The 22,717-nt window shown below is 39.0% G+C and overlaps 3 protein-coding genes across 3 annotated transcripts; all 3 read right to left on the bottom strand.

Moving 5' to 3' along the window:
* Positions 1-1,583: 1,583 nt before the first annotated feature.
* LOC118805631 (cyclic GMP-AMP synthase) lies at positions 1,584-8,876 on the bottom strand. The gene is made up of 7 exons (XM_036566589.1): positions 8,683-8,876; positions 8,456-8,598; positions 5,298-5,536; positions 4,611-4,848; positions 3,653-3,928; positions 3,467-3,566; positions 1,584-3,128 (listed from the first exon to the last, which is right to left on the bottom strand). Exons 2-7 carry the CDS (start codon positions 8,577-8,579, stop codon positions 2,594-2,596), a joined length of 1,512 nt encoding a protein of 503 aa, XP_036422482.1. The 5' UTR covers positions 8,580-8,598; positions 8,683-8,876; the 3' UTR covers positions 1,584-2,593.
* Positions 8,877-10,221: 1,345 nt separating this feature from the next.
* On the bottom strand, positions 10,222-15,550 carry LOC118805629 (elongation factor 1-alpha-like). The gene is made up of 8 exons (XM_036566586.1): positions 15,431-15,550; positions 14,716-14,871; positions 13,131-13,310; positions 12,698-12,994; positions 12,130-12,280; positions 11,760-12,016; positions 11,273-11,507; positions 10,222-10,659 (listed from the first exon to the last, which is right to left on the bottom strand). The coding sequence occupies exons 2-8, from the start codon at positions 14,857-14,859 to the stop codon at positions 10,535-10,537; spliced, it is 1,389 nt and encodes a 462-aa protein (XP_036422479.1). The 5' UTR covers positions 14,860-14,871; positions 15,431-15,550; the 3' UTR covers positions 10,222-10,534.
* Positions 15,551-15,774: 224 nt separating this feature from the next.
* On the bottom strand, positions 15,775-19,095 carry LOC118805628 (elongation factor 1-alpha). The gene is made up of 8 exons (XM_036566585.1): positions 18,940-19,095; positions 18,136-18,293; positions 17,569-17,748; positions 17,195-17,491; positions 16,959-17,109; positions 16,616-16,872; positions 16,295-16,529; positions 15,775-16,196 (listed from the first exon to the last, which is right to left on the bottom strand). The coding sequence occupies exons 2-8, from the start codon at positions 18,277-18,279 to the stop codon at positions 16,072-16,074; spliced, it is 1,389 nt and encodes a 462-aa protein (XP_036422478.1). The 5' UTR covers positions 18,280-18,293; positions 18,940-19,095; the 3' UTR covers positions 15,775-16,071.
* Positions 19,096-22,717: the final 3,622 nt, after the last annotated feature.

Here is a 22,717-nt window from a genome sequence, read left to right as displayed (position 1 = left end):
TCCCACAGAGAACATGTCCGGACATATTCCACCATGAGCAGCTCACTACCGCCAGGACAGACCTCAGTAAAACCCGGCAAGCTCAAAACACCTTTACCCCAAACACTGACCGGCATTATTAAACTGCTTTAACATTACAGCGGTCACTGAGCTCCGAGCCGCAGTTCACAGGCTCTCAGTGCCGCACACTGAGAGCAGACTGTCCTCCAACAGCCCATCTTCATCAACTAACCGCTTTTTTCTACAAATACAACCACATCTCTACACATCAGGCACCACGCTATTAACGGCGCTTCGAATTTCTTCAAAATCACACGTGAATACGGCGATGTTATTAGATTTCTGTTGTACACAGTTTTCAACACTGTTTCGTCGGCACTCACCGCCATGTTTGATCACTAGAAGAGGACGATCCGCTTCCGGCGCAGAGTATTTATAGCTTGTGTTCACTCCAAAAAGAACCGTAGAGAAGCCGTCCCTCGGCATGTCGTTCCTAGGATTTTCGTTGAGCAAAACTTGAATCTTTATGCCAAGTGGGCTAATTTACTGAACAGCCCAAATCAGTCCTTTAAATGCGAACTACATCGTGTAAAAAGTATCAAGCAAAGTTTCATTAAATGAAGCCAAACTTTTTCATTCTTCTCTTCACAGCCAGGAACTGATAACAATCGAAGCCCTATAAAAGTCCATAATAAATACAATAAATAAGCAAAACAAACTGTACAAATAAATAAGTACAGAACAACAAACGCATAATATTAAAGACTGTATATCTGTGTCACATTTTTTTTTTTCAGTCAACAATTGCTTTTTCCCTCCTTTGTGTAATTCTGTGCTTTGTCCAGTTTGTGCACCATGGTGTGACGTCCATAAAAGGCTGGTGAGTTTTTCCACAGTATCAATGCTAAATAGACATGGTATTTCGACTTTTTAATGTTGAAAAATCATGGTTTAGGGTACTCCAAAGTTTTACTGACATGTATCTCTTCAGTAACCATACATTTTTTGTGACATATAAAACAGGGCAGGGTAATATGAAAACATGTAACATAATTGTGATGAATTATGTCACAATTTGTCACAATATGCTTTTCTGAGCATATCATGGATATAGTCGGTACTTAAAAACTGTTCAGAGCATATCCTGTTTGATTGGACTCATACGATTTGTAATAGTAATTTTAAAATGTGGCTCTACTTTTTCTGTTCCAACATTAGATGTCAGAAAATATATATAGTAAATCGTGGAAACTTCTTGAAGTAGCATGAAATCACATTTAAAGTTTGTGTGCAGGTAAAATTAAAAAAAAATTTGTTTTAAATCAATATATGCAATTTTTATGTAGAAACAGGTACATTTGAACATGGTAAAGATTTGATGTTAACATTTAAGATGCTTCAGTTACTGTCTGTAGGTTCATGTAAAAAAACCTTGAATCCCTTACATATATATATATATATATGTTTCCTGTTACTTTCTATTTCTATTACTATTTTATTTTAGATTTTGATATTGTAAAATTTCAATCTTACATTGTTTACTCAATTATTTATGAGTATAAAAGAGTATAGTACTGTAAATGTGAGTGTATTATAGTCAAGGTGAGTTTATTTGTATAGAACATTTCATATACAATAACAATTCAAAGTGCTTTACATAAATAAAAGTAAAAGAAACATCAGAAGTAAATTAAAGACAACATGCTTAAGAGTATGAAATAAAATAAGAGAAACAATACAAACAAAAAGTAAAATAAAGAGAATTGTGCAAGTCTTCCAGCACCTTAAACGAGGATGGTCACCACCTGTTAGATATTATTCAATTCTTTGGATAACATTCCAGCATTTAGCATTCAGAGTTGATTAAATGTAGGATTACAGGTGTACTCAAGACATTTTCACCCTGAGTGAGGAAGACTGCATAGAATTACTACCTTTCACTGGATGAATAGCAGCTGGAACAAGATTATACATTAAAGTAAGACACAAAACCTCTGAGGTATTAATAAATCTGTGGAATTAGAGCTGGGCGATATGGCAGAAATAAAATATTATAATACTTAAAGACGTTTTCAAGACAAATTATATGGCACAATATATATTTTTTTCTAAAATCTGTTATATTGTGCTATGTTTAAAAAATACTATCAAAAATTATGAAGAGAATGATTTTTGCAATATTGAATATATTCAATATTTCATGTTATACTAAATCCAATAAAACAGGACTAATTACACTCTCTTTTTTATGAAACATGCAGTTAGCAAGTACTAATAAAATCCACAATATCCTTACAAAAGCTTATTGTGGCATATTGTGATGTAATTTATATTGATAATGATAAATATTCGCATATTGCCGATCACAAAAAAATGTAAAAGAAGTCATGCATAGAGTAAAGTAAAAAGAATAGACAAATAAAGTGAAACATATACAAAGTGCACTTGCTTAAAAAGAAAAATAACAATAATTAAAAGGAAGTGAAAAGCCTTGAAAGTGCTTAAGTACCAAAGGCATGGGGAAAAGAGCAGCTGGTTCTAGGTTTGGGCAGCATTACAGCTAAATGCTGCCTCACCATGCCTGCTGGCCCTACTAAACCAGTGCATAAAGTGCACACCCAATGGTCATAAATACAATAATGCAAGCTAGAGTCACATATGTGTAGGTAAAAGAGCTCATCTGAAACGTCATAGTGTCACGGTTTAGTGGGGTAACAGCTTCTGCAGAGATTTCTTCAATCTGCGGTGGAAGGCCAGGAGTGTAGAAAAGGGCTGGAGGAGGTCTTTGCACCTGAAGAAGAGGAAGACCAGATTCCCTCTGTTTCCTCAGCACTTCGACCAGAAACAGGCGAGAGCGCTTGGGAAAGACAGCTGGAGAGAAGAGATTAAAGTCGGGAACGAAGAAATGGGGAAGTGAGCCGAGTTGCACAGCATTCTCAAAGTCCCCCAAAAGCTTCATAAAGCAGTCAGACAGCTGTCCAGGGGTCCACAGCGAATCTTCACATCTGACAGAAAGGTGGTGGAAGAAGACAGTTTTCCCATGGTAGGAGCAAAGAGATAAGAGTTTGTCTTGATAAGTCTGCTTCAGGCCCTCAAACAGACACTTGAGAAGCCGCAAACACAGTTTTCTAAAAGAAGACAGAGACCATAAAGAACATCACATTCAGGGATGCACTGATGCAAAATTGCTAGGCACCTTGAGGCTAACACTAATACAAATAAAGAAGAATTCACTTTTTACATTTAAAACAAAAATTACTAACAATTCACTTAATATAGCTAAATTTAGACTTGACCATTTTTGTAAACTTTACATACTTAGCAGATGCTCTTATTTAGAGATAGACGTTGTCAATATCAGATAGAAAATAATAACTGCCTTTATCTGCGAATACTATATCAGCTGTGCATCAAAGCTTAACTGAGTGATTTGTTTTTAAGTTATGCATCAAGTGTTTGTTCTTACCGGCAGCATTCATTTGCTCTACCCTCACAGCATGTCTTCTTGTTGCCATGGAATCTCATAATTTCTTTTTCAATATGAGAGAACGATATTCTCCAGCTCTCTGTAAAGAAAAAACACACATAGTTACATGAGCAGCCCAAAAGCTAGCGCTTTCTGTAATGAAAATCAAAATTAGCATACGCCTACCTTTTTCAACATCACTGAGATTTCGCAGTTTTGGTCTCTTTGGGACGAAATAAACAGGCTGGCTAACAAATTTGCGCCGAGCGTTTTTCCCAAGCCATTTATCCACGACAGGTCCAGCCCGTGCAGCTTGCGGCCAGCCCTGTGGCACCTCTAGGGCGGGTACAATGTCTACAGACAGCATTTCTTCCCCCTCATCCTCACTCACAAATGCTAGGGTCACAGCTGGCGAATTTAGCCGCCTCTTACACACCACCCAGTGACCTTCACCAGCGGACTCTAAAACATAACCACAAACAGAGGTTTATGAAGTTACTCGTACCAGTTGAAGTCATGCAGAGGAATGACTGAATTAATGAATACTAGGACAAAAAGCACACATTGGACGCATGTGGCACTTTTAAAGCACCCATATCTTGGAAAAACAATTTTTCCTCACTTTTTGAAATAAGAGTTTGATGTAGTATATAACCAATATTAAAATTCAGAAATATACTTTTCACTCCCCAGTTCATACAGTCGATAAATGAAAACTGCTGGTTTGAATTAAATGTTTTGTGATGTCATGAAAACACATTTACATACATCAACCTATTGAGAACAGCTATTACAGCAGTTTAGTTTAGTTATAAGGAGTGTTTCAGTCCTGACTCCTTTTTGAGTGAGGCGCAACACAAGGCAGCCAATCACAACTGAGGTCATTTTTACATATATCAATCTTAAAGGCACAGTAACAATAACAGTCTGTTTAAATGTAAGGGATAAAGAGTGGTTGGAAAATGATCATGTAAAAATGGATTATGACTTTTTTATCTGTCTACTGACTGTCTACATAAAACCACACAAACCTTATAAGTGGACCTCAAGGGTAAACAATAAAATGCAAGAAGAATGTAAGAAATGGGCCCTATAAAAGGTCATATGGTGTGCTTGTAAAAAGCAGTGAGTGATTTTGCTTAACCATGAAGCAATCCTTGGCGGGTGGTGACAAACTTGCGGACCAAAAAGTGCATCTCCTTCATTATTTTAGTGGATGAGATGGTGAGTTCATCTTCTAAGAGGAAAGAACGTATCTCAGAACGTGTTCGACGAGTGAGGGAAACTGTATAGAAAAGCCCATTGTAGTCCTTCAGCTCCGTCAACACAAGGCGTGGGGTTTTGAGTTTCAACATGATGTCAAACTCATTTGGTTTATTGATCTGTTAGGGGAAAAGACATATATGGTCACCTTCCCAGACCTGGATTAAACCAGGGCTGAAGTGTGAAGACAAGGCAGACTCGCTAGTCTGGTTAATGCAGAGCATGATCAGCTCATGCAAAGCAGGTTTAAAAAAATGTCCTGACTCTTAAAGGGGAATTCCAAATGTTCAACATTTCTCCATAATTAAGCAGATATGATGTAAACGAAGTCATCGGAGTGGTTTGCCATTCTAGAGAATTGTGAATTATTTACAGTGCCGGTGAGAGGAATATCTATATATCTACGTATATATGCCTCTGCTTTCACTTTTTTGTAAGGCTGGTAGCACCTTTAATCAGAGTGCCAAAAATTGTACACAAAACATAATTTTACTGACTAGCTCTACCTCTACCTTGTTTTTAAATATCAGTATAGATTGTGGTGGTGCTGGTCACTGTTGGAGCTTACCTTCACTAATTCATAGTAGCTGCCTGTAGTGAGCACAGAGATATCTCTAAAGAAAGGCTGCTCCTCGTTGTCCTTCAGGAACTTCTGTAAATTCGTTACCAGAGTGTTGACCAGCTTCACAGCACGCTGCCGTTCAACCTGCCGCAGGCGTAAGTCTCTGCCCCGCTGCCTAATCATGCGGTCAAGAACAGGGGAGATGGGTAAAACCTCCACTGCCATCCTTTCTGCTCCAGGTTCACCTTGAAAGAGAAATAACTGAGTCAAAACTTCATCAGGAGTGAGGATTTCTGTGAGACTAACCAAATGAACCAAAATCGACATCATCATTGTCATCAGCTTTCTACCTCCATATTAATATTAGACATTTTCAGTGGCACATACAACAAGTCTTGCCTTGTGTAGTACTGCTGCTGTCTTTAATTCTTTATTTGTTATCTGGCTTCTGAATACTGCACTCATGTTACTTTACATTTACTGAATACTGCACATACTTTACATTCTTTTTATTTATGAATGTGTGACTGTGTGAAAAAAAGAGTCTGGATGTCTGAGTATCTGTCAGTGTGAGAGATGACACTTTTTTTTCAGATACTTATATAGTAAGGGGGCAAGAGTTATCATACTGATAATATCTAATGCTTTATGTGTAATTATTTAATCACAACAAACTACAAATACTATTAATAGGAATGTTAATGTCATAATATTCAGTGTAAAAATTCATTGTTCTTGCCTGTTACAATTAAATGTTTTGTGTCACATTTCTGATTTCTTAGTCTGAAAGAATTTTACAGATCAGTAATAAGTGGGTAATGACATGATATTATGGTAAGTTATACTAACCTGAAAAAGACAATCATCAATAGTAATTGTAGTAGGGATTAGTTGTCAATAGAATGGAAAAATAATAGTAACAAACCATTTATTTTTTTTCTTACATTTACAGCATAATATCTGCTCAATCAACAAATCACTCCAATTCTTTACAGGGTGTTATACTATTCGAGTTATTACCCCCGAAAACAATGAAGCAGTTCTGCTGAAATGATGTCCTATTAAAGCTGTAAAAAAATCATTCACTTGTTTCTACTTAGTTTCTTACCTGCTATGTCTTTAAATGGTCAGGTGCAGTGCAAAGTACAGACATAGTTACAGGCTTTAATTACAGTGGAAATAAGCAGCACTGGAGCTGTAAGATGCAAACTTACTTCTTTCTGTCTTGTTACTCAGGTACTGCATCTCTCATCAGGTGAAAAGACCAGTTCTTCAAAAATAATTTGGGTAATTTCTCTGAAATTATAACTAAATTACTGAATTCTAATCACCCATAAGTGTTCTGTTAGTCTTATAATGTAGGTCTACCAACAGACAAGTGTTGTTACCCAAGAACAGAAGAGGCAAATATACTGAGATTACACAGAATCAGAGCTGGAAAATGCAACATGCTCCTTTTGTGTTACCTGTTAACAAAATACTGTTAAAAAAGAAAAAAACACCACACATATTTTAAATAACATTTATATTTTTCTGACTTACCATAATCTTAGCTTACTATTTATACAACTAGAAAATTACTATTTATACAACTAGAAAACTATCATATAGCTTTTGACCATTTTATCAGAAATTGTTACTAGTAACAACCTGAAAATCACCATTTAATGTAGAGGTTAGACCCACTTTATCATACCATTACCCCCTTATTACTTGTAAAGTACAAGGCCAACAAAAATTTTGCAAATACTTTACTAATAAGAAATATGATAATAAGTATCCAGAAATGAGAAGCTTTATTAAAATCTGTTGTTGCAAAAGCCAACAAATAATCATAGTTCAGTAAAGAAGTATTGAAAACAACAATTCTATTTATAACAGGCAGAGCAGTGTTTCTTTCTTTATGTCATTGCTGACATAAATAACTAAACAACACTTGACAATCTTTTTTAGGGTTTAATTTAAAATGTATGAGAATAACTATCAGCTATATAATAATTTATATCTGACAGCTCTTTTGCATCTTAGCCACAGTCTTAAAAAAGATGGTTCTTCAAAGGTTCTTTAATAAGGACAGTGGTCCTGTATAGAACCATGACCAGTTAAAGAACCATTTGCATGCTTAAATGGTTCTTTGCATGGTGAAATTGTCCTTTAGATTGAGGGAGAATGTGTTGTATATGGTTCTACATAGAACCTTTTTGAAAAGAGTTCTATATAGTACCAAAAAAGGATCTTCTATTATCACAAGCTTGACATCATAACAATAGCAGAACCCTTTTTGGTGCTATATATTGCCCGGCCTGTTGTAAATAGAATTGTTATTATAAACATATATTGTATATTATAATCACTTCTTTAATGGACTATGATTATTTGTTGACTTATGCAACAATTATACTTTTATAGTACTTAATAATACTTCTTATTTCTGCATAATTATTATCATAATTCTTATTAGTGAAGTATTTTGATAGCCGTTTAATTTACAAGTAATAAGTGGGTAATAATATTGTAAAGTTGAACTAACCTATAAATTACATGCTAATTTCAAAGTTGTTACTAAATAAGAACTAACACGTTTTGATAAAATGGTCAAAAGTTTTATGCTAATTTTATAGTTGCTAATAAATAATAAGTCTGAAAAAGATAAATGTTATATAAAGATAGTGTGGTGTAAGGTGTATGTACTTTTTTGACAACCATCCTTTGTCTCATCTAACACACATAATTCAACTTAAAAGGTCTGGGTCAGGCATGAGAAGTAGGGAAAACACAAAAATGTGCATAACATGGAGTTACCAGGACTTTAACTGGGAACCCCTGAGATATGCCATCTCTAGTCAGTGCATGTGTTTGGCAGAGCTCAGGAATGAATGTCTATGTGACTGTACAAATGGAGCTATTGTGTTACCAACCATAAATGCGCAATCTTGCATGGACAATAAAGCCTGATTCAGATTTTAACCCTGAATTGTCCCTTTCTAAGCACTTCAAATTCTCTCTAACACATAAAGAGCAGTAGTTGGGGTTATAAACAAGAAGTCACCGAGTAACATTTCATTAAGCGTGTCAGCTCTTCTCAAAAGAGTCTCCCTTCTAAAAAAAAGTACCATGACCACAGGTTATCAGTGATAAAGATCATAGTTCCACTACCGGCTCACCTTTATTACATGCTTTCTGCTTCCTCTGAGGCAGGTTCTTGTCAGTGTTTTCTTGTTGTGCAGGTGAGTCTGGAGCTTCACCACCGTCAGCCTTTAATTTCTTCACAGGTGCAATTCTCATCATCTTGAAGTTTCAGGTAAAGCTGAAAAACGTCCAGATTTAATTCAGAAATGTACTTCAGAAAATGAAACCACTGGTTTCATACATTACAACAAATAATACCAACCGTGTACGTCCTCAGACGAGCGTCTCTGTTAACTACAGTGTTCTCTCAGTGCAGTTCAAGTAAACACCTGAACGCAGACTTTGGCTCTCAGCTGGAACGATGGTTCCACCCAGCTATGAAAAGACTTTACACTTTCATTACATGGAAAACGAAGCTGCTCAGGCAGGGACACCGGAAATGCTGACGTCTTTATGGATCACACGTATGCACCGTGCTGAAAGGTTTGCACGTTGCGCAATCGCTGAAGTTCTCATTCACTAAATGCCACTTGCAAATGGCGAGTTTTATTGCTTTTAGTTATGTTTTCACCAAAAGCACCGGAACCAGGCACAAGGTATACATTTAAAATCTGAATGTTGCCATTGATGATTCATTGAGAAGGAGCCAGTGTAATGTCTATGTAAAGACATTAGTATATTTACATGAAAGATGTGGAATATACATGATTCCCCTAATCATATATCGTATATTTCACTAACAATATATTATGTATTTGACCTCTTGCACCTAATTTAAATATTGTCTTTCACTTTCATTATCACTGTCTTCTGTGCAGTAGGACATAACCAGAGGGCTGGAACACTAAACCGCTCATAAGCCAGGTATAAAGGAGCTTCCTGGCAGGAACCATGTTACCAGACATTGTTAGATTTTGTTTTTTGTATAAGCTGTCAGCTTCAAAGCAATTGCTGCTTACAGAGTGTCTGTCTGTTTATGTTCCGGCAGGCAATCTAAGATTTGCAGATAGTGGCCTTCTACAGATACCCTCTGTAAAATACAGAAAACATGGAGAGGCCTCTTTCAGTTATTATGCTTCTAAACTGTGGAACTCAATTCCACCTTTTATTAGACAGTCAAGCTCAGTGCTCACTTTTAAGAAGCACTTAAAAACGTATCTCTTTAAATTAGCATTTAACTAAAACTGAATGTCTCATGGTGTTTATCTGTAATTTAATCTTCTTCATTTTCTTCTGATTCTAATTAAGTACTAATCGTCTTTTCTATAACTATGTTTTATCACCTGTCTGTAAAGCACTTTGAGCTGTCACCGGCATGAAAAGTGCTATATAAATAAAATTATTATTATTTATTATTATTATTTCAGGTGCTGAGTAATGTATTCCATGTTTAACTGCTAATTTAATTGGGAGAATCAGTAGAAGATAAGAATTCAACTATTTCCAAGAAGTCCATTATGAAGCCCATTATGCTTAGGATTAATTCACACCGAGATATGGTCATGAACTTTCCTCTACATTCAGGAAAAGCTCTTATTATCACTTCCAGATTAAAAACTCTAGGGATTTGGGAATCACTCATTTTCACTTTCAGGGAAAAGTAAACCTTTTTTTGTAATCTTTTTTCTCTGTACCAATTATATGTTTTCATATGAGTTCAAGAACCCCACAGAAGAACTCTTAGACCTGCAACATCATAGACTCCAAACTCTGCATAAAATATCTCTGGAAACTTTTAGTTAGCATAAAAATCATCACAAAATATTTGCTTTTGTATAAAAACTCATCATTTTTTAAAAGCTAATGTTTAAAGTGTGTTTACTTCAGGACAGTCAAGACATACTGGCAGATGCAATGAAAGACACACAATCAGCTTTGCGCTGACATTAGCAGAAAGACTAATGGCAGTCGTTTGTAGTTAGTGATCATTTTTTATTTTCACAATCATTTTCTCCTAAGGTGCTTAGAAAAAGACGATTTCCTCCTTTCCTGCGAAAGCTTTTGCGATGGGTTTTTATCAGCATTAACCAGTCCTTAAGAAGTAAGTTCAGGTTCTGAGACATTGCAGAATAGGATGCTGTGAGCATGCCTTGCTGTGTGGCTGAAGGGGGAGTTCATTTGGCTTTGGCGGCTTTCTGAGCAGACTTGGTCACCTTGCCAGAGCTGGCGGCTTTCTTGTCAACAGCCTTGATAACACCTACAGCAACTGTCTGCCTCATGTCACGCACAGCAAAACGACCTGAAACAAAGCAGCAAAATGGTCAGTAGCCCCTTGAAGTCTAGGATTATTAAACAGCTATTAATATTATAACTTAATATTCAGTAACTCCAAGGGATTCAATAACTACAACACAACGAAGATGCTAGGTACAATCGTATGCAAACGTTTAAATACCCCCAGGTCAAATTACATTTTTTGTTGATTTTTTAAGTGAAAATAAATTAGCACATCCTCTATAGGGAAGAATCTTATATATATGGAAGATTTCTGTCCATTTTTATTGCACACTTTCCACTCCTTCGCTGAGTTTAACATATTAGAAAAAAATAAAACATTAGATGTAAAACATGTCATAACTGGTGCAGGCCACCAAAATGTGTTTTTCCCAATATGTTAGATTCAGCAAATAAACAGAAACTGTGCATTAAAATGTGCAGAAGTGTGTTGCCTGAAGAGGACATGTTAACTTATTATTAAATCAAGAACACATGCAGGTGCACCCAAACCTTTGCACAAGACTGTACGTAGAGAGGAAGGAACTGAAACGTGGGCTCACATTTTGGTCTTTACAGGTCTTTTTAACAGATAACATCTACAGCAGACCAGCTTCAGCTCAAACAAGCATACTCACCCAGAGGTGGGTACTGTGAGAAGCTCTCCACACACATGGGCTTCCCAGGGACCATGAGGATGATGGCGGCATCTCCAGACTTGAGGCTCTTGGGGTTGTCCTCAAGCTTCTTACCAGAACGACGGTCAATCTTCTCCTTGAGCTCAGCAAACTTGCATGCAATGTGAGCAGTGTGGCAGTCCAGCACAGGAGCATAGCCCTGAGAGATCTGACCAGGGTGGTTCAGGATGATGACCTGTAAAAAGAAGAGGAAGATAAAGATATAACCTGCACTACAATCTCATAGAATCAGATTTGTGTCTGATGGTGTGAACAGCATTTACCAGACACTAAGGTTATGATTTAGAAGTTTGTTTTTGTATCCTCTCTTCATGTGTTCCTCTTTTCTTTTATCTTTCCTTTTTTTAATAGTTATGCATGTGTTGATTGAATGTCATTGTGCACACTGATGTTAAAAAAGCAATAAACATTTGATCACAAAAATTACCTGAGCAGTGAAGTTGCCAGCCTCCATTGGTGGGTCGTTCTTGCTGTCTCCAGCCACGTTTCCACGACGGATTTCCTTTACTGACACGTTTTTCACATTGAAGCCAACATTATCACCGGGCAGAGCCTCAGCAAGAGACTCGTGATGCATCTCCACAGACTTGACCTCAGTGGTCACGTTCACAGGGGCAAAGGTCACAACCATGCCAGGCTTGAGGACACCTGTCTCCACACGACCCACGGGGACAGTTCCAATACCTGAAGAGATGTACATGAAAACAAATTTCGATGGTTGTCTTCAGCGCTAAATAATTCTGGAGTCATGGGTCAACCAGAGGAATATAAGGACGCCTAACGAAGGATATTTTTACCTCCAATCTTGTAGACATCCTGCAGGGGGAGACGCAGGGGCTTGTCTGTGGGGCGGGTAGGGGGCAGGATGGAGTCCAGGGCTTCCAAGAGAGTGGTACCACTGCAACCACCCTCTTTACGCTCAACCTTCCATCCCTTGAACCAACTCATCTACAAAAGGCAGACAATAGTTTTTAAATAGAAATGTTGCTGTATTCAAGCCATTTTTTCACATTTCTGTTTGTACTAGGATTAAAAGCAGTGACAAAATCCTTAATTCTTTACATTTGAGCTCAATATAACCTTCATTATATTCATGCTATGCCTGTTTTACTGCTATCTATAGACTGAGAGGCAAACAGTGATAAACCAAGATGTAGTTTAACTCTAAAAACACATGGATTAGGCTTTTAATCCCTAAAGTTCAATTCCTCATGCTTGAAACTATATATTAGGTTCAAGGTATTAACCAAATCATTAATGGTAGACACTGAATTATAAGTCTTAAGATTAATAACTGAATATTAAGCCCATAGTTTAAGTTAAATTTAGCCCTGAAACCCTTGTAAACTAGAAAAATAGTGTTACATTTGTGCTGGGCTCCAGCATGTTGTCTCCGTGCCATCCAGAAATTGGGACAAAAGCAACAGTGGCAGGGTTGTAGCCAATCTTCTTGATGTAAGCGCTGACTTCCTTGGTGATCTCCTCAAAACGTTTCTGGCTGTAAGGGGGCTCGGTGGAATCCATCTTGTTGACTCCAACGATAAGCTGCTTCACTCCCAGGGTGAAAGCCAGGAGAGCGTGCTCACGGGTCTGTCCGTTCTTGGAGATACCAGCCTCAAACTCACCAACACCAGCAGCAACAATCAGCACAGCACAGTCAGCCTGATTAAAAAAACAAGAGAAAATACTGTATCATAAGTGTTTGCAGGTAGGTTCCCCTGCCAATGAACTAAAATCAGGCATGTGAAACTGGGGAACTGTAGGACCTGCAGAAAATTAAGCTGCAAAAGTAACCAACCTGTGAGGTACCAGTAATCATGTTCTTGATGAAGTCTCTGTGTCCAGGGGCATCAATGATAGTGATGTAGTACTTGCTGGTCTCAAACTTCCAGAGAGAGATGTCAATAGTGATACCACGCTCACGCTCAGCCTTCAGTTTGTCCAGCACCCAGGCATACTTGAATGAGCCCTTGCCCATCTTGTTGTAGAGAAACATGTTTGCATTCAGTAAATGAATCATTTAAATATCTAATAAACTGCAGGTTGCAAGTTTGGCATCCTAAAATGTTAGAAATTAGAATTGCTTTTGACAATTACAACGCTCATCTCATATATATATATATAAGAGACATACTAATCATTTTCCCTTAAAAGGTCCATATCACAGAAAGGACATTTTTTAATAAAACTTTTTTTAAATAAACCAGGTTAAATCAGTCTAAATACCATATACTCTGTATATCCTGTATATCCAGTACTATAATTCTTCTAAATGAGAATCTTTTTCACTTTACTCTATTCAGCTATTCAGTGCATATAGGCAGTTCTAGCTTATTAACTACACTCATTTTATAATAAACATTATATAAGATGCTCAATTCTTTTAGCTGCACATGCTGTTTATTTGTACTTCAGTAATTGACTGTAACTAGATTTATTGCAAATCCTTTATATTACTTAAAGTTTGTGTACTGCATATTTTTTGTATTTTCATAGTATATCTTTTTCTATATTTATTTTATTGTATTTTCTGCACCAAAAGAAATTCCATCTGGTTCTTGGCAAATAAAGATTCTAATTCTGACTGATGCGGTATGTAAACAAGTAAAGTTGTACAGAACACCGTTTACTCCTCAGCTCATACCGTCCATATATATATAGAAACTAAGCTGCAAAAATGTCCCATTTTGAATGAATAGTTTTTGTGATATGACAAAAAATAACCATATATCTTCCTATTCAGCCTGCAGCAATTTAGATCCACCCATTTCTGTTTAAGTTACATGGAGCATTTCAGCCTAGACTACTTTTTTAAAGGAGGCACAACACAAACTAGCCAGTCAGGGGTATTTCACAAAGCAAGATTTCTCAGTTAGGCTGACAGCTTAGGCCAAAAAGTCTGTCCAACAGGAGAAGGGCTAAGGAACATTCTTATTGGACAATCCTCAAATTTTGGCTTTAGTTATCCAGATTACTGTGAAATCCTGCTTTGTGAAATACCCCCAGAACACAGCTAAATTACATATGACAGCCTTGAAGGAACAGTAACAAAACAAGTTTAATTCTAACAGACAAAGAAAGGCTGTGTAAAAATGAATGAACTGCTTTTGGTATGTAAATGCACACAACGTCATAAGTGAACCTCAAGGGGAAATACAAAAAATTGAGGACATGTACCCTTTAAATACAAAATAATACTGGACATGTTTTTTTGGGTCTTAAATTTCGCAATACGTAGAGCTGCCCAGCAGGTGTCGCTAAAGCGTCAGTGCATTTTTCAGACAGGGCGCAAGTGAGACGCACCCAATCAAACGCCAGCAGCGTGCCTTTCACTTGCATTCACAGTTTATTAATAGCAGCACGGAGAGTCAGGGCAGGCATACCTCAGCTGCCTCTTTCTCAAACTTCTCAATGGTTCTCTTGTCGATGCCTCCGCATTTGTAGATCAGATGGCCGGTAGTGGTGGACTTGCCGGAGTCGACATGGCCAATAACCACGATGTTGATGTGTGTTTTTTCCTTACCCATAGCGGCGATTTACTGTGGAGAAAACATGAGCATTACTGAAAATTATGTGCATTTCTGAGCTGATGAGGTTGATATCTAATGCCAACATGACTAATAGCGCAGCGCTCAATGAGGACAGTGACTAAGTCGAGCCAGAAAGTTCTCTGTGAAAGTACGTGCTGAAGTCCGGGCCGTGAGTCAGACAGCTCCCCCTCCCTCCCCGCAGCGCTGCTCTCTCACTCCACAGCCTCCATGTTAAGGCGCTGGAGCCGCTCACCAGCCATGTTGTTTCAATACTGCCAGTCACTTCACGGTTCATTACGGAGTCTGAATGACGAGAGGGCGGTAGGTGCTCTACTTAAAATCATGTCGATGTGATGAAGGGGGGAAAAAAAACGCCCTAAAGGAAGCAGTGAGTCAGCTTTAGCATTAGCGCTCAGTATATAGCAGTGTCGTCAGAGAAAAATGACCATTTACCTCAGTAAATAAATCCGCTCGGTTTGAGCCAGTGTCCCCCTCACCGCAGAAATTAAAAGCTACCCTTACTTAAAGATTGGGTCATTAAATGTAGGCCTGCTCCCCCACTACTTACCGAATCAGCAAGCACTGCTCCAAGACCCCCCAGTGTAGCCAGAGAAAAAAGGAACGAGTCACACCAACCGTCCATATTTATACCGGTTGGGTTAAAAGGAGGGGGGCAGGAAAGCCCAAATAGTGAAACTAATACCATCAAGAGAGGGGACCATTGGTGGCGAGTAGATGCAGTTGGCATCGTGATTGGATGGAAAAGCCATCACAATCTGTCAGAACAAGAGCCTCCAACATCCAATAGCAGAGACACTTCTTTAAACAGCTGCATTAGAGTCATAGCCAGTTAAACACTCAACAGTTGTTTCACCCCCCCACCCCATGTTCCTATACAGACACAAGACAGGATTTGTGATTTTCAATACCTTTATTAGTTACTCAGCAGCTTCCTTCCAATTTAACTGTGGCAACAGGTGCAAGTTCTAAACCATTCAACACAAATTAACAACTGAAATAGGCACTATCAGTCAATCAATAATGAAGCCACAACAGTTATCCATACTGGATTCCTTTCCTGCGAAAATTTTTCCGATGGGTTTTAATCAGCATTAGCCAGTCCTTGAGTAGAGTGCCCAGGTTTAGAAAAATTCCAGGAGGTAGGGCAGAACACCCCACAACCTTTGGAACAGCTGGAATGAGGAGGATTCACTTGGTCTTGGCAGCCTTCTGTGCAGACTTTGTGACCTTGCCAGCACCAGCAGCCTTCTTGTCAACACTCTTGATGACTCCGACAGCAACGGTCTGCCTCATGTCACGCACAGCAAAACGACCTGGAATCACAAGGAACAAGACATTAGCAATGCCAGGCAGCTCTATAAAAGGAACATAAACTTGTTGGCATTCAACAAGTACACATAAGGACACTTACCAAGAGGAGGATAGGTTGAGAAGCTCTCCACACACATGGGCTTGCCAGGGATCATTTCAACAATGGCAGCATCTCCAGACTTCAGGTTCTTGGGGTTGTCTTCAAGCTTCTTACCAGAACGACGGTCAATCTTCTCCTTGAGCTCAGCAAACTTGCAGGCAATGTGAGCAGTGTGGCAGTCCAGCACAGGAGCATAGCCCTGAGAGATCTGACCAGGGTGGTTCAGGATGATGACCTGTGGAACAAAGTTAAGTTAGCTTTTCCCCCTTCCAGATCTCAGTGATCATGAAAACAAGCTGGGGTTGAGGGAAATAACCAAACCTGAGCAGTGAAGCTGCCAGCCTCCATTGGTGGGTCATTCTTGCTGTCTCCAGCCACGTTTCCACGACGGATGTCCTTAACAGACACGTTCTTCACGTTGAAACCAACGTTGTCACCAGGTGTAGCCTCAGGGAGGGACTCGTGGTGCATCTCCACAGACTTGACCTCAGTGGTCACGTTGACAGGGGCGAAGGTCACAACCATGCCAGGCTTGAGGACACCAGTCTCCACACGGCCCACGGGGACAGTTCCAATACCTGAAGATATCAAGTCATGTGAGCTAGATGTAAAGACACCAAGCAGGGGCATGAGTGTACCAGGAACGTCAAGCATCAACACAAACCTCCAATTTTGTAGACATCCTGCAGGGGCAGACGGAGGGGCTTGTCAGTGGGGCGAGAGGGGGGCAGGATGGCATCCAGGGCTTCCAGAAGAGTAGTACCGCTAGCATTACCCTCCTTACGCTCAATCTTCCATCCCTTGAACCAGCCCATCTACAATTGATAGCAAGACACAAGTTAGCCAAATAACTGACATGCAGGGGGGAAATTAAAGTAACACACATGCAACTAAACTCACGTTAGAGCTGGGCTCCAGCATGTTGTCTCCGTGCCATCCAGAAATTGGGACAAAAGCAACAGTGGCAGGGTTGTAGCCAATCTTCTTGATGTAAGCGCTGACTTCCTTGGTGATCTCCTCGAAACGAGCCTGGCTGTAAGGGGGCTCGGTGGAATCCATCTTGTTGACTCCAACGATAAGCTGCTTCACTCCCAGGGTGAAAGCCAGGAGGGCGTGCTCACGGGTCTGTCCGTTCTTGGAGATACCAGCCTCAAACTCACCAACACCACCAGCAACAATCAGCACAGCACAGTCAGCCTATGAAGTGCAGGGGGGGGGTTACAAAAACACTAGTCACACCGAGAGGCACATCAAGACCAGAGTTAAGCACTTACCTGTGAGGTACCAGTAATCATGTTCTTGATGAAGTCTCTGTGTCCAGGGGCATCAATGATGGTGATGTAGTACTTGCTGGTCTCAAACTTCCACAGGGCAATGTCAATGGTGATACCACGCTCACGCTCAGCCTTCAGTTTGTCCAGCACCCAGGCATACTTGAAGGAGCCCTTGCCCATCTGAGAACAGGGGAAAATTAAAGATTAGACAGGCACAAATGCAAAATTAAACTAAGATGCATAGCAGAACTTCAGGAAGATTCATTTTAAAAAGGGTCTTTAAAATTTAAAAAGTTAAATATCCATTAAAATAAAGCTCTAATACAGTTTTTCATCTTTAGTAATGAGGGCCATTTGTGAAGAGCTACAGATCCACATAGGCGACATTAGGAGCCATTACAGATCATGCGGACTCACTGAGTCTGCGCAGGCCACGCCCCATTCCCCCCACACCCAGCCGGCTCGGCCCGCTAACGCGTGCTTCGGTCGCCATCTTGGCTCAAGTGAGTCAGTAGTAAGTTACGTATTTAGGGAGCAATTTTTAAAAAAGTTATCCAAAGCGCTCACCTCGGCAGCTTCCTTCTCGAACTTCTCGATGGTTCTCTTGTCGATGCCACCGCATTTGTAGATCAGATGGCCGGTGGTGGTGGACTTTCCAGAGTCGACGTGGCCGATAACCACGATGTTAATGTGGGTCTTTTCCTTTCCCATGATTGCTTAAGTTTCTGTTTCAAACAGAAATTTAACTCTGTTAACATCATTCAAGTACCCAGCTATTTTACAGAGCAGTTTATTTTACACCAAACTATTCTTAATAAACCTTTATTAAAAAGGTCTCAAACTTGTCACCGGCTAGGCCTAGACTACAGGCCGGCCACAAGCCCAGAAGCGACACGTGTTTTAGGGCCACGTAAGATTAAGTTACAGCAAAATGCCAAAGTGTCTGAAAGGAATCCATCCGAAACTCGGACATCTGCTCGTAAAGGCATGTGGAGCAGTTGTCGGGAGGATGAAGCTGTGGCAGGCTTTAAACAGGCCCGGAGCCACTGCAGACCGAACGCCTTTGTTCTTTTCCCGGTTTCCATCCCTCGTTCAAAGAGAGGAACATTTCAAGGAAAAGATAAGACTACAAAAATCCGCCACCCTTCACGTAAGCATAACTTAAAACAGCACATCCAAACGAAAAAAAGGAAATGTACTTTTGGCAAATTAAGAACACATGGTAGCTACCGTTACTGAATCGTATTGGCGCAAACGAAAAAAATAGAATTGATAAATAAAAAGAAAACGAATAAACTGAGCTAAACCTTACACGAATTCATAGTTTAAAAGAAGGATGAACGAAAGACAAAAATAAGTAAGGCCACTCACCAGGTTTCAGCGATTACTCCGCAGCAGCTGCTCCCCTTTGCCAGGTAACAGAAAGAGGAAGAAAAATGCCTTGGTTGCGGAATTTATACACGGGGAGGCGGCCCGGCTGGGCTTCAACCCCCCGCTTCCTCTCTCCCTCCCTCAGCCAGCCGCAAATCACACTCAATTCACAGCAAAATCCCCGCCTCGTCACATCGACGTCATCACTTTGTTTCATGGACTCTGTGGATGAGCAAAGCGAAGTTCAAAAAATAAAAAACTTACAATTATTTGGGGAAGACATTTAAAACGGTCGTGACTGAATTAGCATCCCTCAATGTTCAATCGGCTCAGTGTTCAACGTTCATCGGCTAAACTGAGCATCACTGTTTCTCAGGCAACGTAAAACTCGCTCTGTGAGCAGCTGCCGGTTTTCTAGTTTTATCTGACAGGTTTTAGTCAGAGGACTAGAAATATAGACCTGTTTGTGAAATCCTGCATCACAGGAGGTTTAATACTAGTGAGAGTCTAAAAGCTCCTACGACAACCTCGTGCAGGCTTTAATACGAGAGTGTTTTTTTCCAACAATGCTTAGCTGTGATAGAGGCTATGTATTGGTCTGTTATACAGCTTTATGGGGATGTTAATACCATACCGACAAGCAGCTTGTTTAACCTGTGCAGCCTATGTTATTTATTACATTTCAAAATCAGAAATTATGACCTTGACTGCCATTGTCAGAAATGATTATCATTCGTGACGTTTAGTTCATGGAAAGACTTAAAGGGGAATTCCACCAATGTTTTGAAACTTTCAGCTAAATTTAATCATCGAGATGTAAATAAGTTCATTCAGAGTGGTTTGATGTGAAATGGTGTATTGTAGAAAAACTGACTCAGATTTCTTTACAGTGGTGGTGATAGGAATTATGGATTGTTTTATTTGCTATGCAACCGACCAGTAAACCTACACGACTTCTAAAGGTTTTATAGCTATACAGTGTGGATAATGATGGTAAATAGCAACAGAACTGTATCTGGTACTTAGATCTTTTTCGGGATGTTCCTACATGATTTTCTTTAATGCCATATAGATAAGCAGTCTGTGTAACTTATCTATGTGAAAAAGAAACACATGTAAAATTATTTATCAAATACATTTGAAAAAAGATGTACTTTAGTGTGTGGAATGCGTTTTGGAATAAAATAGCATGGTTGAAATCTAACATATAAATCTTTATATATCCATATATATTTTTTCTATATTGGTATGTAGCCAATATTATTTAGTAGATTTTAAAACAAAAATGACTGTAAATGTCATTGTCAGAAACAATTATGATTCAGAAATGAAGTTTAACTCATAAAACAGAGTGGTTTGATGTGAAATTAACTGTACTGTTGTACTGCACTGTAGAGAAACCAGGAACCAGGATTCACAATGTATGTCTGTCTTCTGTTGCTTTATATGCAATGTTGATCAAATTGTGGTAAGTATAAAAAAAAGTTTTCCTTGGATATTATTTTGCCTTACAACAGCATGCCTGTATGTCTCTGCCGTTAGTGTATTTAAAAATATGTTTTAGGCCAAAACATTATCTCAGAACTATCATAAAACAATGTCTCGGGAAACTCCTGGCAACATATTCCTAGTCACTGTGTGTAACAGTTTATGTGAAGTACTTTTTAAAGGCATTAAACACGTCAGACATCTAGTTCCTATTACCACCACTGTGACTTGGTAAGTTTGTCTAGACTGGCGTTTTACATCAAATCACTGTGAATGACTTTTTTTCAACCTAGCAATTTAGTTATGCAGAGATTTCTAAAAAATGGGCAATTTAAAAGCATTTAAAGTGTGTAATATATCTCCTTAAACTCTTAACTAATTAACAAATCCTTGCAGAAACTATGCTAAATTCATTTATGTAATTAATCTGTAAAAGCACACCAAACCAGTTTGGAGGTTAGCTTCTAGAGAACAAAGAATTACAGTCAGTCAATGGACTGGGCTTGTTCTTTGTGCTGAAACTGCTTGCAGACGGTTTGATCCTCGCACATTGTATTTAAAAACAGAAAAACATTTACATTTCAACACTTAGCTGATAGCAGGTGATGCAACACCATTGTCTTCTGCAGATCCCCACCCAGTGGTTTGCCCATTCACATTTAATCAGCAGACAGGGCACTGGGGGAGGTTGAACTCGATCAGAGAATTCAATCAGTGCCTGATTTCATGGTATGCTCAACACATTCTCAAATGCATTTTGTATTTTTGGTAGTAGGCTACAATGTTTTAGTGGTCCCAGGTTAGGCCTAGGCCCTAGGGATCTCCATCATTGATATAAGAGCCTATTTCAAGCAGCTGGCATCCCTCTGAGCCTCCTCTCAACTCCCTTTTCCTCTCCCAATTCAGGTAACAGATGCTTGGCCAGCACCTGCTACTTTCAGTCAACGCAGTAGTGTGTGGCGCCTCATACACACACGCATGCGCATATGCTCTAGGCCCAGACAGTGACACAGTGAAAGCAGTAGTCCACACGTTGCTCCATGAGCAAAGAGGATAGAAAGGATATTGTAGTTGCCAGAAAATGACAGATTATTGACAAATAATTCACTGATATTTAAGCAAAGTTTCAGACTGCGTAAGTGTTTGTTGATACTTTTTCTGGAATTTGTTTGTCTAAAAAGTGCATTGACAAGAAAATCACAGGTTTATAACTTTAATTTTATAGATTTCATTTTGAATCCTAAATATTTTCTACAAGTACAGAGTACAAGTACAGACAATGTCCCAGTGGGTTTCATTTAGAGCTAAAGCACATATGCAAAATCCTTAGTGTAGACTTTTGGTATAAGAAGTAAAGCTTAAAAGTGTTATACATGTGGTACATGTTATACATATACAAATTGCCTACGTGTACAACGACACTACGGGGCTGAACTGAGTGAACTAGTTCTCCTACAAGACTCCTCCTATGATGAGGCAGGTTAAGACAGTGAATAAATTAAACTTTAGAGACGTACTGAATGCAGTTAAAGGAGGAACTTGTCACCCAACCTGAAGAACCAGATCTGTTCAAATCCTGATGGCTTACTCAGTCACACAGTATACACTTTAATAGCACACCAAACAGAGACTGAGCGAGAGAGAAGAGCAAAGCAGTAAGCGGTGAACACAAAACATAACCTGTGGACTCTGTGGACATTTCCTGGAGCAAGCCAAACCTCTCATATACTGGTCACATTATACTTTTTTTCAATGAAATACACATTCATGGGTGGATAAAGTTCAGAACAATAACACTTAAGTAAAAGTATGAGCTCTGTGTCATAACTTTATTCCCCTGTGCCTCTATGGACCCAAAAATATACCTGAGTGACAGCAAAAAGTATCTGCATTTAAACATACTTTATAAAAGTTGTGCCATACTAAGTGATTGATCTCATACAGTCATATTGTTTATTTAGTGTATATAGCTATTGTATCTTCTTTATTTTTGATAGCTGCTCACATTGTCAGTATTCTTGACTGATTTGAAATGTTTCCTCTTTTTTTAGAATCTATTTCAGGATTCTCCATTTGATCTGTTTATAACAAAAAGTATTGGGAAGTAGTAAAACCATGTCTATCAAGCTAAGTGGAGATCTAAATGGTGTGTATGGGGGGAGGGGATTGCCATTGGAGATAGATTATATGCCCCAAGTTTGGAATTAGGCTTTATGTGTATTGTTTACATTACTGGCAGTGATGTAAACAATAAACATTTTTTGTAAGTGGAGATCTAAATGGTGTGTAT

This window comes from Colossoma macropomum, unplaced genomic scaffold (assembly GCF_904425465.1).
Source record: "Colossoma macropomum unplaced genomic scaffold, Colossoma_macropomum, whole genome shotgun sequence".
NCBI classification, from domain to species: domain Eukaryota; kingdom Metazoa; phylum Chordata; class Actinopteri; order Characiformes; family Serrasalmidae; genus Colossoma; species Colossoma macropomum.
This window is presented reverse-complemented; position numbering and strand designations above follow the sequence as displayed.

Bases quoted from the DNA above. Each gene is read 5' to 3' on its own strand.
- LOC118805631 (XM_036566589.1), bottom strand. From the start codon at position 8,579: ATGATGAGAATTGCACCTGTGAAGAAATTAAAGGCTGACGGTGGTGAA. The intron at 5,537-8,455 runs GTGAGCCGGTAG...TTCTCTTTCAAG, and splicing joins GCAGAAAGCATGTAATAAAG to GTGAACCTGGAGCAGAAAGG. The intron at 3,929-4,610 runs GTTAAGCAAAAT...GTTATGTTTTAG, and splicing joins CCGCCAAGGATTGCTTCATG to AGTCCGCTGGTGAAGGTCAC.
- LOC118805629 (XM_036566586.1), bottom strand. From the start codon at position 14,859: ATGGGTAAGGAAAAAACACACATCAACATCGTGGTTATTGGCCATGTC. The intron at 12,995-13,130 runs GTTGGTTACTTT...TTTTTTAATCAG, and splicing joins TGATTACTGGTACCTCACAG to GCTGACTGTGCTGTGCTGAT. The intron at 11,508-11,759 runs GTAATTTTTGTG...TTCTTTTTACAG, and splicing joins CTGGCAACTTCACTGCTCAG to GTCATCATCCTGAACCACCC.
- LOC118805628 (XM_036566585.1), bottom strand. From the start codon at position 18,279: ATGGGAAAGGAAAAGACCCACATTAACATCGTGGTTATCGGCCACGTC. The intron at 17,749-18,135 runs GTGAGCGCTTTG...CCCTGTTCTCAG, and splicing joins TCGAGAAGGAAGCTGCCGAG to ATGGGCAAGGGCTCCTTCAA. The intron at 16,197-16,294 runs GTAAGTGTCCTT...TTGTGATTCCAG, and splicing joins CTCAACCTATCCTCCTCTTG to GTCGTTTTGCTGTGCGTGAC.